Below are 15,349 nucleotides of genomic sequence, written 5' to 3'. Positions count from 1 at the left end.
TGGGGACGGCTTTGGGGACGGCTTTGGGGACGGCTTTGGGGACGGCTTTGGGGAAGGGGCTGTAGCATGTTGGAGTGCAGTCATTGCCAGGTGGTGACCAGAGGAGCTGGCCGCTGGAACTTACTTCTGCCCTGTCTTGGTCTCCCTTCCAGCCCTGAATGAGAATAAGATCTTCGTGTTGGACTCCGACTACACAAACTACCTGCTCTTCTGCATGGAAAACACGGCCAACCCCGAGCACAGCCTGACCTGCCAGTGCCTGGGTACGCGCCCAAGCCCTGCTTCCCAGGGAGACCCGCAGTGTGGTCCTCACTGCGGAGAGCGCGTGGGAACGGGGGAGCCTGACACCTGAGGAAGAGGAGGAGGAGTGAGGGGTCATCGGGAGAGGGTCGCATCCTGTGGCCTGGTCTCCTGTGGGCCTGTGGGTGGCTGGGGACGAGGGACAGACCGCGGGCTGAGGGGCAGGCGGACTGCAAGCGCTGTGACTGGTGTGACCATCCCGATGGAGCCGGCGGGTCACTATGAATCCAACAGCCTTTGTTACCCGGGAGTTTCAATTACTTCACCAAATAAGAATTCAGTTACAGAGACATCTTTCAACTATAACGTCCTGAAAACAAATGTCAGGTGGCATCTTTATTGTCACAGAAGATGTGCCACTGTGTGTCCCCAGGGAAGTGGCCGTGGGCACCAGGCAGTGCAGGCTCCTGGTTATAAGTCAGCCAGCCCTGGGGTGGGGCGGGGAGGGCAGGAGGAGACCCAGATGCCCAGAGGGGGGTGCCGTGCAGACCCCCACTGCAGTGCACCAGGAGGACGGCGAGGCGAATGGGCCGAGCGAGGAGGGCAGGGGCCCCGAAGGGTGGGGGCGCTGAGCCCTGCAGACCACCCTGGGGGGGGTGGGGCAGGGCCCTCGGCATCCCCGAGGTCTGGGGGGGGGGGCGGAGGTGCCCCTAGGGACTGACCCCTCCCCCACAGCCAGGACCCTGCCAGTGGACGACGGGGTCATGGAGAAATTCGACAGAGCCATCAAGCCCCTGCCCATGCACATCCGGCTCTCCTTCAGCCCGACCCAGCTGGAAGGTGAGCGCCCAGGCCCCGCCCCGGCTCCCTGGGCAGAAAGCCACCAACCCCGGGGATGACTTCCTCCCGTGGTGAGCCCCATTCTCCCCAGGGCTCCTGGGAGGAAGGGGATGGAAGTGCAGCGCCCCGAGGTGGGCCCATCCCTCCCCACCCCCTGCCAGGCCCCTCTGTCCCTGGGGCACCCAGTCCCGTCCTGACCCTCCCGCACGGCTCTCCCTCCCCCACAGAGCAGTGCCGTGTCTAGGTGAGCTCCTGCCGGCGCCCTGGAGGTAACGTAACCCCCCTGCCCCACATCCTGGGCACGTGCAAAGGGTGTGGGGTCTTGGTGGAGCCCGGGCTCCCCCATCAGGCCCTGGGGTCTCCCTGCGGGAATGGCTGGAAGCTGGGGTCTCTCCTGGCGACTGCAGAGCCGCTGGCCGCGTGCCCACTCTCGAGGGGTGGCCTTTGGGGAGGTCGTTTCCTGTGTCCTGGCCTCACTCGCATGCTGACCTCCTTCTGCTCCCTCTGGGCAGGGCCGAGGGCCAAGGTGGAGGCCCCGGAAGCGGGCACCGGTGACAGACACTCCACCTGAGGGGAGAGGCGGGGGGGGGGTCCCTCTCCCGAGGAGGGGCCGTCCTGCACCCCCAGGCCCAGCCCGGGGAGGGGGCGCTGGCGAGGGTCCAGCAGGTTCCCCAGGAATCACAGGAGAGCCCCGTGTCCATTTCAGGGCCCGGGAGCCTTGGCCCCTCTGGGGACAGAAGATGTCACCCCCGTCTCCCCCACCAGCAGGGTCAGGAGGCACCAGGACCAAGGTCACCCCTCTTGGGACCCAGGCCCCTCCGGGCCCCGCCTGGGGCCTCCTGCTCGGGGGCGCTCCTCCTTCAGCAATAAAGGCATGAAGCAGTGCGCACTCCTGTCTGAGTCTTTCCTGGCCGATGCGCGTGGGCTGGGGACCCGGGCGGCTCAGGTGGTGACAGCAGGGATGGGAAAGGTGGTGCCTCCTCCAGACCCAGCCCTGAGCCCAGCGGGGACCCCAGCGGGATGCCTCGTCTGTGTCAGGCGGTATTGGACACAATTTCCCTTTACTATTCATCCCACCTCTGTCGTCATAGTGCTGCGGAAACCCTGTTTGCTGGTGGGACACCTCACCCTGAAAATCATACATTTTCATTTAAATTTCTTGAAAAAGAAATGTCTTGGCACCTCCTGCCCTCCCTGGAGGTGGGGGTGTGTCAGAGCTCCAGGGTGGGCGGGGGCCTCAGGCTGCTCTGTGGGTGGGCGGATCCACAGGGACCAGCATCAAAGAGCAAGACCACCCCCCTCCCCCCCAATTAGAGCTCAGGGTCACCCCCTGACAGGAGCTGAGGCAGGGCTGACCCCCGCCCCTGCCAAGAGAGAAATGGGGGCAACAACATTCAGGCATTTCAGCTTCCTAAGGCCCTGCATGGTGCTGACGTGGCTGCACAGCCACGGAACCCCCAGTCCCTACACCAGTTCAGTGGCAAAGCTGAACCGGGCCCCTGGCCATTCGGCTCCACGCTCCAGCTCTAACCTGACACCGAACCCCTCCAATGGGAAAGCTCCCAGGTCTGGCTCCACAGACGAAAAGGATGGACAGGACGGCAGGGCAGGGCCTGGCCACAGGGTGGTGACAAGGCTGTGAGCTCGTTTCTGTGACTGCCGAGGGCAGCGGTCATCCTGGCTGTGCACTGGTCAAGAGCACAGGCTGCAGGCCAGCCTGACGACGCCCTGCTGTCACCTCTCTGCATCCGTTCCCTACCTGTAAAGTGGAGAGTGTGGAAGGAGTGACCCCAGGGAGGCGTGGGTGAGGATGGAAGGAGAAGACAGCTCTCCTGCACCCAGAGCAGGGTCCACGCGCAGGAAGTGCGCAGCGACCACCGGGTGCCAGCGTGGCTCCCCCGCCACCCCAGTCCTGCCACCTGACCTTCCCTACCATTGCCACCACCCGCCAGGGCCTCAGTCTCCTCGGACGTCAGGGCCAGCCCGAGATGGTGTGACAGCCCCCCGGTGGGTTCTTCCTGCCGCTAACATAGTCAATTGAAAGCGAGCAAAGCCAACTGTGGAAGAGTTTAATAGAAAGCTTCCCCAAAACACCGTGGCGGCTGGACTTCCAATGTGGACAAGATGGTGTGAGCCCATCTCCCCCTGCTCCTCCCTGCTAAGCACAATTATACAGCCTGGAAATTACACAAGCGACAGCAAAAGCAGAAATCTGAAATGTGGCAAAAGGAAGGCCAACTGGTTTGGGGCCCTGGGGTTGGGGGAGGGCACAGCGCAAGGTGTCACGTCCCCCCGACTCAAGCAAATAAGGTGACCCGGCCTGGTGTTTCCTGACCCAGCCAGGAAGGCAGCCAAGGTGGGACATTCCCCGCCTGGATCAAACAGGAGTCCCTCTGACGACACCAGGCGAGCCCAGCACCTGCGGCAAGGGAACCCAACCGAGGCCCCTCCAGCAATAATCAGCCATGGGTTGCACTCCCTTTCCCACAGGAGAGCAGGCCTGAGATGGTCCTCCCCACTGGGAAATGCTGGCGGCCAGGCCTGAAGAAACCCTCCTCCCTTCAGGCAGCACGAGCAGGGACAGTGGGGGCCCAGGTAGCACCAGATACCCCTGTGTGTGGGTCAAAATGGCACCACAAAGGCTTTGGACATTAAACTGGAACCACAGTCCACAAGAATAGGCCAGGATAGTAGGAGGGAGACTGCTTACTATGACTAAAAAAAACAACGTCAAGTAACACCCAGGGTCTCCTATCATAACAGGTACAATGTCAAGGATACAATCAAAAATCACCTGTCATACCAAACACCAGGAAAATCACAACCTGGGTGAGAAAAGACGATACAATGACACCAAAAGCAAGACGAATCAGTTGTCGAAATTATCTTGTAGGGATTTTAAAGCAGCCTTTGTAAACATGCTTCAACAAGTGATTCCGAACACACTTGAAACAAGTGAAAACATAGAAAATCTCACCAAAAACTGAAACCTACCATTAAAGAAATTAAAAGTTTAATTTCTGGATGGGCTCGGTAGTGGAGTGGAGACCACCAATTCAAAACCATAGGCAGGTTGAGAGTGAAAGGATGCAAAAAGATGTATCATGCTAACATTAATGAAAAGAAGGCAGGAGTGGCTATTTTAATAACCAATAAAGCATAGTTCCGAGCAAAGAAAATTACTACAAAGAGAGACATTACAGGGGATGAGGAGGACAGAAAAATTATTTGGAGAAACAGTGGCCCCAAATTCTCAAAAATTAGGTGAAAACTATAAATATACAGATTAAAGAAGCTCAACTAATATCAACCATAAAAAGCAGGAAGAAAACTACTCCAGGGCACAGATAACAAATTAATTAAAACCAGTAACAGAGAAAAAAAAATTTTGTGTAAAAAGGAACAAAGATGGTAGCACTTTAAAGAATGATTTTTGCTGGCAATGTTGGTTGTATATACTTCATTAGGTTAAAGAAAGTCCCTTCTGTTTCTATTTAGATAAAAGGTTTTGTTTTGGCTTGGTTTTAACCAGGAATTGCTGTTAAACTCTAACCAACGTGTTTTCTGCATTGAGGTGACCAAATAGTTTTTCTTTAACCGATTGAGGTTGTAAATTGCATCAGTATGTTTTATAATGTCAGATGACCCTTACATTGCAGGGGAAGAAACAATTAGTCACGATGGATTGTTATCCAGCACTGGATTTGATTTTCTTCCTATGTTCCGGGATACATTTTCCACTTATGTTATAGGTTAAGCTTTCTTGTCCTCTCCTGTCTTTTTTTTTTTTTTTTTAAACACCAACTGGTCAAACTCATATGAGATGTATTTATCTCCCAAATGATAAAGCTCAGGTCAAGCATATTAGAAATAATGCCATACGGATGTCAATTTAAAGTAGTGCTATGTTCTTTAGTACTAGCCTTTGGTTTTTTCCACAGAAGGGATTGGCTCAGGAGCTATTAAACTAAAGGTATTCCCACTGCTATAAAAATGCTCCATAATTATTAAAATAATTATAATTTTAATAACTGTGTTAATTTTAAACAATTTTGCTCTGGTAAATGGCTTAGAAAATAGTTGTTTTCCAGAATTTAACACACTGTTCAGCCAGACATCACACAAGACTTTCTGTGACGTGGGGGGTAAATGCTGGTCATGCAAAGCTGATTCACAACCACATTCCTTGCTCTGTGGCACCAATGTTTTCCTCAGGCCTGTCTTCTGAGCTGCGTGTTACCCTTTGCTGAATTTTCCAAGGAGAAGGAGGAGAATCTGGTATAAGAAACGTGTGCTTCCCCAAAGAGACACTGAATAGACCTTTCATCGGGACTGTCCCACCTGAAATACCCTTCCTGCTGTTGGCCACCGCTGAGTCATAATCCCGAGGGGAAGTGTCTCTAGGGATAGAGGCAAAGACCCCGCAAGGGAGACTGAGAGGTTTTGGCCTTGGGTTCACCTCTGTTTCCAGTTGCGGTAGAAAGTCAGAGAGACTTCCTGAAAGAGTATTTTGCAATCTTTAACAATCTTTGCTATTAGTGTGACCAAACCAAACTCAGGTCCGAGTGTCCACGTGCAGTAAATCCTATCTCCTGACACTGGTGCGTGATGAAGGGAGGGGTGGTGTTTATTGCAGGCGCCAAGCAAGGAGTCCAGGTAGCCAGTGCTTAAAAGGCCAGAGCTCCCCGAAGTCTTTCAGGGAAAGATTTTTAAAGACAGGGTGAGGGAGGGGGGCTGTGGGGTGTGTGATCGGCTGGTGGACATTCTTCTGATTGGTTGGTGGTGAGGTCATCAGGAGTCAACAACATCAACCTTCTGGTTCCAGCTGGTCTGGGGTCTGTGTGCTTTGGGGCAGTGTAGAGTTAACTTCTTCCACCTGGTGGAGGTTTCAGTACCTGCAAAACAGCTCAAAGGACGTGGCTCAGAATATTATCTACAGCCCTTGAGGAGGAACTAAAGGTCCTTGGCTTTGTTTAATGGCTAAACTATTATAATTTTGACTTGTTTGACTGTTTTCTTTTCTTTCTGTAGTTTCTCACTTCTCTGATTAAATGTACTCTTTGGAACTCTGGGAAGGCCTAGGAGGCTAAAGTTTTTCTACAAACAAGAGGCAAGTGGAGGACATGGGGGATGTGGGGGGAGTCTGTTCCGGGAAGGCCCCATAGGGTCCTGCTTGGTTACATTAGGACATTGGGGGTTTTTGACCCTTCCCCACAGGACATTGTTGATAGTACTTTTCCTGTTGCTATTTGAACTACAGTCCTGTAAACAAACCTTCATCAAAACTCCATCGTGCTTCCTCTTTGTTCACTCACTCACGTGCCTATTCATTCCACAAACACGGACCCTGCTGGGAGACACATGAGCTCACGACTCTGACCTAGATCAACTCTATCTCATCCCCCTCTTTTTGTTATTTCTCTCAGCAGCCCCTCCACGCTTTTAAGAAGTTAGGAGATTAAGAGAACTGATGACTCTCTAAGTCTCTCAATCTAGTCCCAACTTGTTAGATCCAACCACAAACTGTATGCAGCTAGCCACTTAAGTTTTGGTGAGCTTCAAGAGGCCATTCTAAGAATTAGCACGGTCGCCCAGGAAAGTCGGGGTTTTTTTGTTTTTTTTTTATGCTTCCACTAAGCGAGCCTCAGAACAGAGTCATCTATAAGTACTCGGGTTTTGCAGCCAGGGTACCGCACCTGTCTCATCTGTGCCCTCTTAGCCATTTCTTCTGCCACACTCAAGGCCAGGCTCTCACCTGTCCCTTAGATGCTCAGACTTTAACATGCACAGAACCACCTGGGGACCTGTCATGAATAAAGATCTTGAGCCCCACCACTTATGAACTGAATCTCAGTCTCAGGGGTGGGCCCGGTAATGGCTTGTTAGCTCCAAAGTATCCTCATGCACACTAGTGCTTGAAACAGACCCAGAGAGACAACAGCAGTGACCTCTTAATTCCCGATTGTGTTTTTAGTATTTCATCTAGTGTGTCTTAAATACCTTTACTAAAATAATCTTCTCAAACATCTTCAATGGCTCCTAATTGTCTAGTAAAACGTTTATATGACTTTTCGGGATTTCCAAAAATGTAAACCTAGCTAAAATTTTAAGTTATTCACTCCTAATCTACGCAAAACTTATACAGGATAATTTCATATTTCTTTTTTTTTTTTTTTTTTTTTGCGGTACGCGGGCCTCTCACTGTCGTGGCCTCTCCCGCTGCGGAGCACAGGCTCCGGACGCGCAGGCTCAGCGGCCATGGCTCACGGGCCCAGCTGCTCCGCGGCATGTGGGATCTTCCTGGACCGGGGCACAAACCCGTGTCCCCTGCATCGGCAGGCAGACTCCCGACCACTGCGCCACCAGGGAAGCCCAATTTCATGTTTCTTAAATATTGATTATATTTTTCCATCTCTAGCTTTGCTCATTTTGTTCCCTCTTGTTAAATTCTTATCAGTCCTTCAAGTCTGTCTCAAATTTCCCTCTTCCTTAAGAGGAGTGTACTGCCTATGTTTTCTTCTAGGAGTTTTAGTTTCAGGTTTTACATTTAAGTTTTTAATCCATTTTGAGTTTATTTTTGTACACGGTGTTACAAAGTGGTCCAGTTTGTTTCTTTTGCATGTAGTGGTCCAGTTTTTCTAACACCATTTATTGAAGAGGCTGTCTTTTCCCCATTATATATTCTTGCCTCTTTTGTTGTAGATTAATTGACCATATTAGTTGGGTTTATTTCTGGGATCTCTGTTCTGTTCCATTTACCCCTGTGTCTGTTTTTGTGCAAGTACCATACTGTTTTGATGACCATAGCTTTGTACTATAGTCTGAAGTCATAGAGCATGATACCTCCAGTTCTGTTCTTCTTTCTCAAGATTGTGTTTGGCTATTTGGGTCTTTTGTGTCTCCATACAATTGTTAGAATTATTTGTTCTAGTTCTGTGAAAAATGCCATTAGTATTTTGATAGGGATTGCATTAAATCTGTAACTTGCCTTGGGTTGTATGGTCTTTTTAACAATATTAATTCTTCCAATCCATGAGCATGGTATATCTTTCTCTCTGTGTCATCTTCAATTTCTTTCATCAGTGTCTTAGAGTTTTCTGAGCACACGTCTTTTACCTCCTTGGTTAGATTTATTCCTAGGCATTTTATTCTTTCTGATGCAATTGTAAATGGGATTGTTTCTGTAATTCCTCTTTCTGATAGTTCATTGTTAGTGTATAGAAAAGCAACAGATTTCTGTGTATTAATTTTGTATCCTGCCACTTTACTGAATTCATTTATTAGCTTTTTGGTGCCATCCTAAGGATTTCCTCTATATAGTATCATGTCAACTGCAAACAGTGACAGTTTTACTTCTTCCTTTCCAATTCGGATTTCTTTTATTTCTTTTTCTCATCTGAGGGCTGTGGCTAGGACTCCCAGTACTATGTTGAATAAAAGTGGTGACAGTGGACATCCTTGTCTTGTTTCTGATCTTAGAGGAAATGCTTTCAGCTTTTCCACATTGAGAATGATGTTGGCTGTGGGCTCGTCCTATATGGCCTTTATTATGTTGAGGTTTGTTCCCTCTATACACACTTCGTTGAGAGTTTTTAGCATAAAAGTATGTTGAGTTTTGTTGAAAGCTTTTTCTGCATCTATTGAGATGATCATATGGTTTTTATTCTTCAGTTTGTTAATGTGGTATATCACATTGATTGATTTGCAGATATATTTGCATCCCTGGGATAAATCCCACTTGATCATGGTGTATGGTCTTTTTAATGTACTGTTGAATTCACCTTGCTAATATTTTGTTGAGGATTTTTACGTCTACATCCATCAGTGATATTAACCTATAATTTTCTTTTTTTGTAGTGTTTTTGTCTGGTTTTGGTATCAGGGTGATGCTGGCCTCATGGAATGAGTTCAGAAGTGTTTGCTCCTCTTCAATTTTTTGGAATAGTTTGAGAGGGATAGGTATTAACTCTTTAAATGTTTGGTAGAATTCACCTGTGAAGCCATCTGGTCCTGGACTTCTGTTTGTGGGAGTTTTTTAAATTACTGATTTAATTTCATTACTGGTAATTGGTCTGTTCCTATTTTCTATTTCTTCCTGGTTCAATCTTGGGAGACTGTACATTTCAAGGAATTTGTCCATTTCTTGTAGGCTGTCCATTTTATTGGACATGCGTGGGGGGCACCTGGTGCCGGCCACCACGGTCGTGAGCAGCGAAACTCAGACTGGCTTCCCGGTGCTGAGGTTGAGGCCCCGAGCAGCATGGCATCCTCAGCTGTGTGAGGGCCCACTGACCCTGCCCGGCCCCACGATTTCATTCTGAGCGGAGTGATTTCCTGCTTCTGCAGTTACAGGCCCGACTTCCTGACATGGTTCTAAAGAGCAAGGGGTTTTGGTGGGAGGGGGAGCGACTGAGAGCTGGTGGGGGCCCAGGTCTCCTCCCAGGTCCCACTTTCTGGGGCAACACGTGACCTGGGGGAAGCTGAGCCCTTAGATCTCAGTCTCCCTCCCACAATGGACAATGCCAACTGCCCGAGGCCAGTGGTTGCTTTTTTTTCCTTTTCTCTCTCGCTCTCTCTTTTTTTTTTTTTTCCAATTTTATTTTTTGGATGGTATTCTATGGAAACTGAAGGTTCCTGGAAGTTATGAATAGTTGTGCCCTGAAGGGCATGCTTTGTGGTCTCGGTTCACAGGAACACGTGAGAACCTGCAGCACGGATGCCCCGCGGCTGGTGGGATCCCGATTTCCCAAGTTTACCGAGAAACACGGTGCTTGTTTCTCTCTGGCTGACCTCCCTCTGCCCTGCGTGACCCAGTTCTGAGAGCGGAGCTGTGTTGAAGGGGATGGCCTCTCGCATCTGACCCCTGGGTCCAAGCCGCCCGTGCTGATGTCCTAGGGGGCCACCCACTGAGCAAGGGGGCTTCTAACTAACTACAGAAGTGTACCTTGTCCTGTCTGAGGCCAGAAGTCCACAGTTCGGGCGTCGGAGGGCCGAGGTCCCTCCAGAGACTCCCAGGAAAGATCCTTCCCCGCTTCTCCAGCTGCTGGTGTTGCATCAGTCCTTGGAGCCTGGTCTTGTAGAAGCCGCGCTCCAATCTCTGCCTCCGTGTTCACATGCCTTCTCCCTGTGTCCCCTCCGTGTCCTAGTTTTCTCTTACAAGGACACCAGACAGTAGATCAGCCCCCCTTCCAGCACGCCTCATCTGAACTACTTACACCTGTAAAGACCCTGTTTCCAAATAAGGTCCCATCCTGAGGTTCTGGGTGAACATGTGTTCTGGGGCGACAGAATTCAACTCCATAACTGCCTGTGGCTCGTCGTAACAAAGGACACTGGGGACCGTGAGCTTGGAGGATTGTCGCAAGAATTAAAGGAGATAAAACAGATCAGGGCGAGGACTGGGGCTGTCCGAGCCTCCTCCTTCTTTCACAGCCCCCACCCTGGGAAAGGGGAGTCTGGGGGCAGCCTAGGGTCCTGCAGTCTCTCCAGTGCACGGGCTCTTTCCTGGTACAGTAACCAGTGGTCTCTACAGGAAAGAAACCAGAGGCCAGATAGCAAACCAGAGCTAATCTAGGAGACCCCTTAGCCTCCCAAGATGCTGACAATGACAGTGGCCACCTGGAAAGACCCTACACATCGGGGGGGGGGGTGGCACAGGGGCCGACCCTCCAAGTCTCCCACCATCGGGAGATATCCCCACCTTGCCCCTTTCCCCCACCCCAAAGTTCACGCCCCCGCCACCCCGAGATGAGCAGGTTAATCACTTGGAATGTCAATTGATGGCCTTTGCAGCCCCCCTGGCACGGGACACAGGGCCTGCACAGCCCCCGGGGGTGTTGTTGTCAAGGTGGACTCAGCGAGACAGATACTCCTGTGTCCTGCTCGATTCCCCTCCAGACTTAGGTACATGCGCAGCGCCAGGGCCCCATGACTCCCAAGGTGTTGAAGGCGGCTTGCTTCAGCCTTGAGTGGTATGGAGGGAAGTGCCCTAGGAGATTTAAAATGTAAGATTCGGTAGATTGAAGATTCAGATACTGTGGACCTTTCTATCACACTTACAGACATGGAGCACGCGGTGTTGCTCCGCTGGAACCCCAAAGGTCAGGTCACCTTCCCGGCTGGGTGGCTCTGGGGGTTATGATGACTGTTGCTGTCAGCATTGTTGTCTTTATTGCTACCCTAACTGGGCAGCAGACACTTGCAGAGCTCTCACTACAGGCCAGGCCCATCCTTGGAGCTCCACCTGAGCCCCACGTCACCCTCACCCCAGCCTGCAGGGGGTGGGGTGACCGCAGAGAACCCTTCGCCCAAGGCCACGTCCGTGGGGTTTGGAGGAGCCGATGCCCGAGACAGGAGAGTATACCAGAAGCAGGAGGAACCCAGCGGGACCATAGCCTTTCGGGAGGCCTTGCTCAGCAGGACCGGGTGGGAGGCCCTGGGAGCTAGTGGAACCCCCAGGAAGGGCAGCCCACAAGAGAGGGGTGACGGGTGCGGGTGACGTGACCCCCTTGTTCGGGGCAGACAGCCACCCCCTGGCTCACGTCCCTGGGTCCTTCCTGGCGTGGGGCTCTCCGGACCCCGGCCGACCCACGGGCCCGCCCTCCAGGATACAGCTGTCCTCAGTGTTGGCTCTGACCTGTCCTTGTCCAAGAGCCCGACCCAGGAAGTGTTCCTGACGCTGGCGGCCAGCCTGGACTCGCACTCCGGACCCTTCCTCTCTGGGGCCAAGCAGGAGCCGTCCAGTCCCGGGGACGCAGGGGACCTTCCTGCTTGGCCTCGGAGGGAAGAAGGCCTCCTATTGTCCCAGCTGAGGAAGCCACCCGAGGGCCTGAGGGTGAGTCACAGGGGATTCGGGGAACTGCGTGGCGGGGAGCCCAGCACAGGCTGGCCGGCTGGCCCTCCTCCTATATAAGACCCCGAGCCCAGTGCCTCGGCCTTCCTCTCCCTCCAGAGCCCAGAAGTGCCACCAAGGCTGCAGCCATGATGTGTCTTCTGCTTGCCCTGGGCCTGGCCCTCACGTGTGGCACCCAGGCTGTCAACGTCATCCGGGCTATGGAGGACCTGGACATCCAAAGGGTTCGAGGGGGGCTGGGTGGGTGGTGAGCTGCAGGGCGGGCAGGGGTCTCAGGGGCCAAGGGGAGACAGAGGAGGCTGTGATGTCTGGGGTGTGCATTACCCTCCTAGGGCCGCCCTAACAAATACCCCCGACAGGGCCGCTTAAACAACATGGTTATCGTCTCACATCCTGGAGGCTGGAAGTCTGAGATCAAGGTGTCGGCAGGGCTGGTTTCTCCTGAGGCTGCTCTCCTGGGCGTGTAGACGGCTGTCTTCTCCCTGTGTCTTTACCTGGTCATCCCTGTGTCCAATTTCCTCTCCTTATGAGGTCATCAGTCACACTGGATCAGGGCCCACCCTAATGACCTCATCTTACCTTTGTCATCTCTTTAAAGACCCTGTCTCCAAAGAGTTATGTTCTGAGGCTCTGGAGGTTAAAGGGACACAGTTAAGCCCCTAATAGGGTCTCTCTGCCCCCCAACCTTTCCCCACCTCCAGCCACATCTCCCCAAGATCCAAACATTCCCACTTGTGTGATGGGCTCCTCTGGGTCCTTCTTGGGGCTCAGAGTGAGTTTAGGGAGAACATTCCTCAGGGTGCCGAGGAGGGGGTGTCTCAGGGCTGCCTCAGGTCGGGGTGGGACAGAGAGCCCACCGTGGGGACGGGGTCCGCTTCCCGCCCCCGGAGTGCCGATCAAGCCCGCTCCCCAGGTGGCAGGGACGTGGCACTCCGTGGCCATGGCGGCCAGTGACATCTCCTTGCTGGACACCAAGAGCGCCCCCCTGAGAGTGAACGTGGAGCAGCTGAGGCCCACGCCCCAGGGCGACCTGGAGATCTTCCTGCAGAAAAGGTGCGCGTGGTCCCCACACCCCGCCGGGGCTGCAGGCCAGCAGGGTGCGGGCGGCGGTCAGGGATCCTGGTGGGACTCGGCTGCACTCTGGGTGGGACCAGGGCCCCAGGGACGGGCAATGGGGCCCTCGGAGCCCCACCCAGGGTTCCCCACCCAGGGCTTTTTTTTTTTTAAAAAACTTTTATTAATTTGATGCTTCGGAACATAATAAAATAAATGAACATAAAACATCATTTTAGTTAACTTGGAAAGAGAGATAAAATCCACTGAAGTGGAAACACGTAGGAAAGATATGTGCATTCAGGCAGTTACTTTAATTCTGTGTTAGGTTAAGGATTACGAATGTACTTGAGCAACGGGGAGACGTTTTGCATCTTTTCTAGTCTGAACACTTCAATATCTCAGATGAACGGGATGTCACAGAGACAAAGCAGAGTGGGGAGAGCCCCATCTGCCCTCGGAGTGGGGGTGGGGTGCAGAGATGGGGACCCGAACCCCAGGATTGTCTGCAGGTGCAGGTCATTGCCCCGGACCGCGGGGCCTGGCCGCTCCCGGCCCTTTTTTCCCTCAATCCGTCTGACCTCTTGTGGCCTGTCCAACCTGGTCACCTGTGGCCCTAGAGGTTACTGTGAGCACAGCCAAGGCCTGGGTGACCAGCTGGGCTCCAATGCCCCCCACCGGCTCGGGCCCCTCCTGGGGCCAGCTTCCACCCTGGCCTACAGTTTGGCCTGATCAGCTGTGCATGGTCTGTGCACGTGGCTCAGGAAACACCTGCCTTTCAGGGAGAAGGATGGGTGTGTTAAGGAGAAAATCATCGCAGAAAAAACTGAGATCCCTGCTGTGTTCAAGCTCAACTGTAAGTGCCGGGTCTGTGGTAGGAGCCCCACCACCCTGGGGGGCTCTGGGCAGGTGCAGGGGGCTGGCACCGGGCCCGAGGATGCTAAGGGGCTGGGGGTGACAAGTGATGCTGTTATTACACCAGCTTCACTGCTCTCCCTGCCGCTTGCCCAGTTCTATGGGGCCAGTGGCCGCGGGCAGGTCCCTGCTAGGCTGGCCTCACTCCCCAAGGTGACTCTCCAAGCTCTCTCTGCCGGGCAGGAGCTCGGGCCCCTCAGGCTGAGCTCAGGAAGCATCTGTGCCCGTCCAGGTGGAGCTGAGAGCCACTGTCAGCGGTCAGGGTGCCCCACGGCCCCCAGCCCACTACATGGGTTCCTCCATCTCCACAAGACGAGTTCCTTCCCTCATCCACTGGTTCACTCATTCCTCACTAAATCCAAGACGAGAAAGCGCCATGGGGGGCAGGGGGGCTTCCACCAGGGCCACTCCCGCTGGGCAGCCTGGGCCACCTTGGGACTCACTCTGACTCACTCACTCTTGTCTGTGCCAGACAAGAACTGACCACTGCCAGGTCGCCTGCCCCAGGGGCTCCAGAGCCACCTGCCTGCACTGGGTCAGGATGCTGGCGTTGCCCCTAAAGCTGCCTGACCCTGCGGTGCAGCCACTGCCGCCCGCTGGCCTCTGTCAGGGCAACCCTCACTCCTGCCGCCCCAGTTCCCATGGCTCAGGGCTGCCCCGCGATGTAACCATTCTTGGGACGTTCCCCTCCTCCCTCGCTCGGTGGTGCCCAGTCTCACCTGAGGTCGGCGTGACAACCCCATTTCTTTCTTTCATTTTTTTTTTTTTACATCTTTATTGGAGTATAATTGCTTTACAATGGTGTGTTAGTTTCTGCTTTATAACAAAGTGAATCAGTTATACATATACATATATCCCCATATCTCTTCCCTCTTGCGTCTTCCTCTCTCCCACCCTCCCTGTCCCACCCCTCTAGGTGGTCACAAAGCACCGAGCTGATATCCCTGTGCTATGCGGCTGCTTCCCACTAGCTATCTACCTTACGTTTGGTAGTGTATATATGTCCATGCCTCTCTCTCGCTTTGTCACAGCTCACCCTTTCCCCTCCCCGTATCCTCAAGCCCGTTCTCTAGTAGGTCTGTGTCTTTATTCCTGTCTTACCCCTAGGTTCTTCATGACATTTTTTTCCCTTAAATTCCATATATATGTGTTAGCATACGGTATTTGTCTTTCTCTTTCTGACTTACTTCACTCTGTATGACAGACTCTAGGTCCATCCACCTCATTACAAGTAGCTCAATTTCGTTTCTTTTTATGGCTGAGTAATATTCCATTGTATATATGTGCCATTTCTTGACCACTCTGGGTCCCGGGGGGCATCTTGGATTGAGCGGTGCGTGTTCCTGGGTCCAGGAGGTGGTGGAATGTCTCTGGCGCATCCGTAGTTGATGTGCCTGGGGACGGCTTTGGGGACGGCTTTGGGGACGGCTTTGGGGACGGCTTTGGGGA

General features: G+C 52.9%; 1 protein-coding gene across 1 annotated transcript; it reads left to right on the top strand.

The window, feature by feature from the left end:
- Positions 1-12,060: 12,060 nt before the first annotated feature.
- On the top strand, positions 12,061-14,564 carry LOC114895389 (beta-lactoglobulin-1A/1C-like; the record flags this gene model as incomplete). The annotated part of the gene is made up of 4 exons (XM_029222752.1): positions 12,061-12,156; positions 12,846-12,985; positions 13,768-13,939; positions 14,373-14,564. Coding segments are annotated over exons 1-4 (600 nt in total), but the record flags the coding sequence as incomplete, so codon positions are not given.
- Between the last annotated feature and the right edge of the window lie 785 nt (positions 14,565-15,349).

The sequence above is a fragment of the Monodon monoceros genome, unplaced genomic scaffold, assembly GCF_005190385.1.
Source record: "Monodon monoceros isolate NGI ecotype Baffin Bay Population unplaced genomic scaffold, NGI_Narwhal_1 Contig223_ctg1, whole genome shotgun sequence".
Lineage (NCBI taxonomy): Eukaryota > Metazoa > Chordata > Mammalia > Artiodactyla > Monodontidae > Monodon > Monodon monoceros.
Note: the sequence above shows the minus strand (reverse complement) of the source record. Positions and strands in the feature narration are given on the sequence as shown.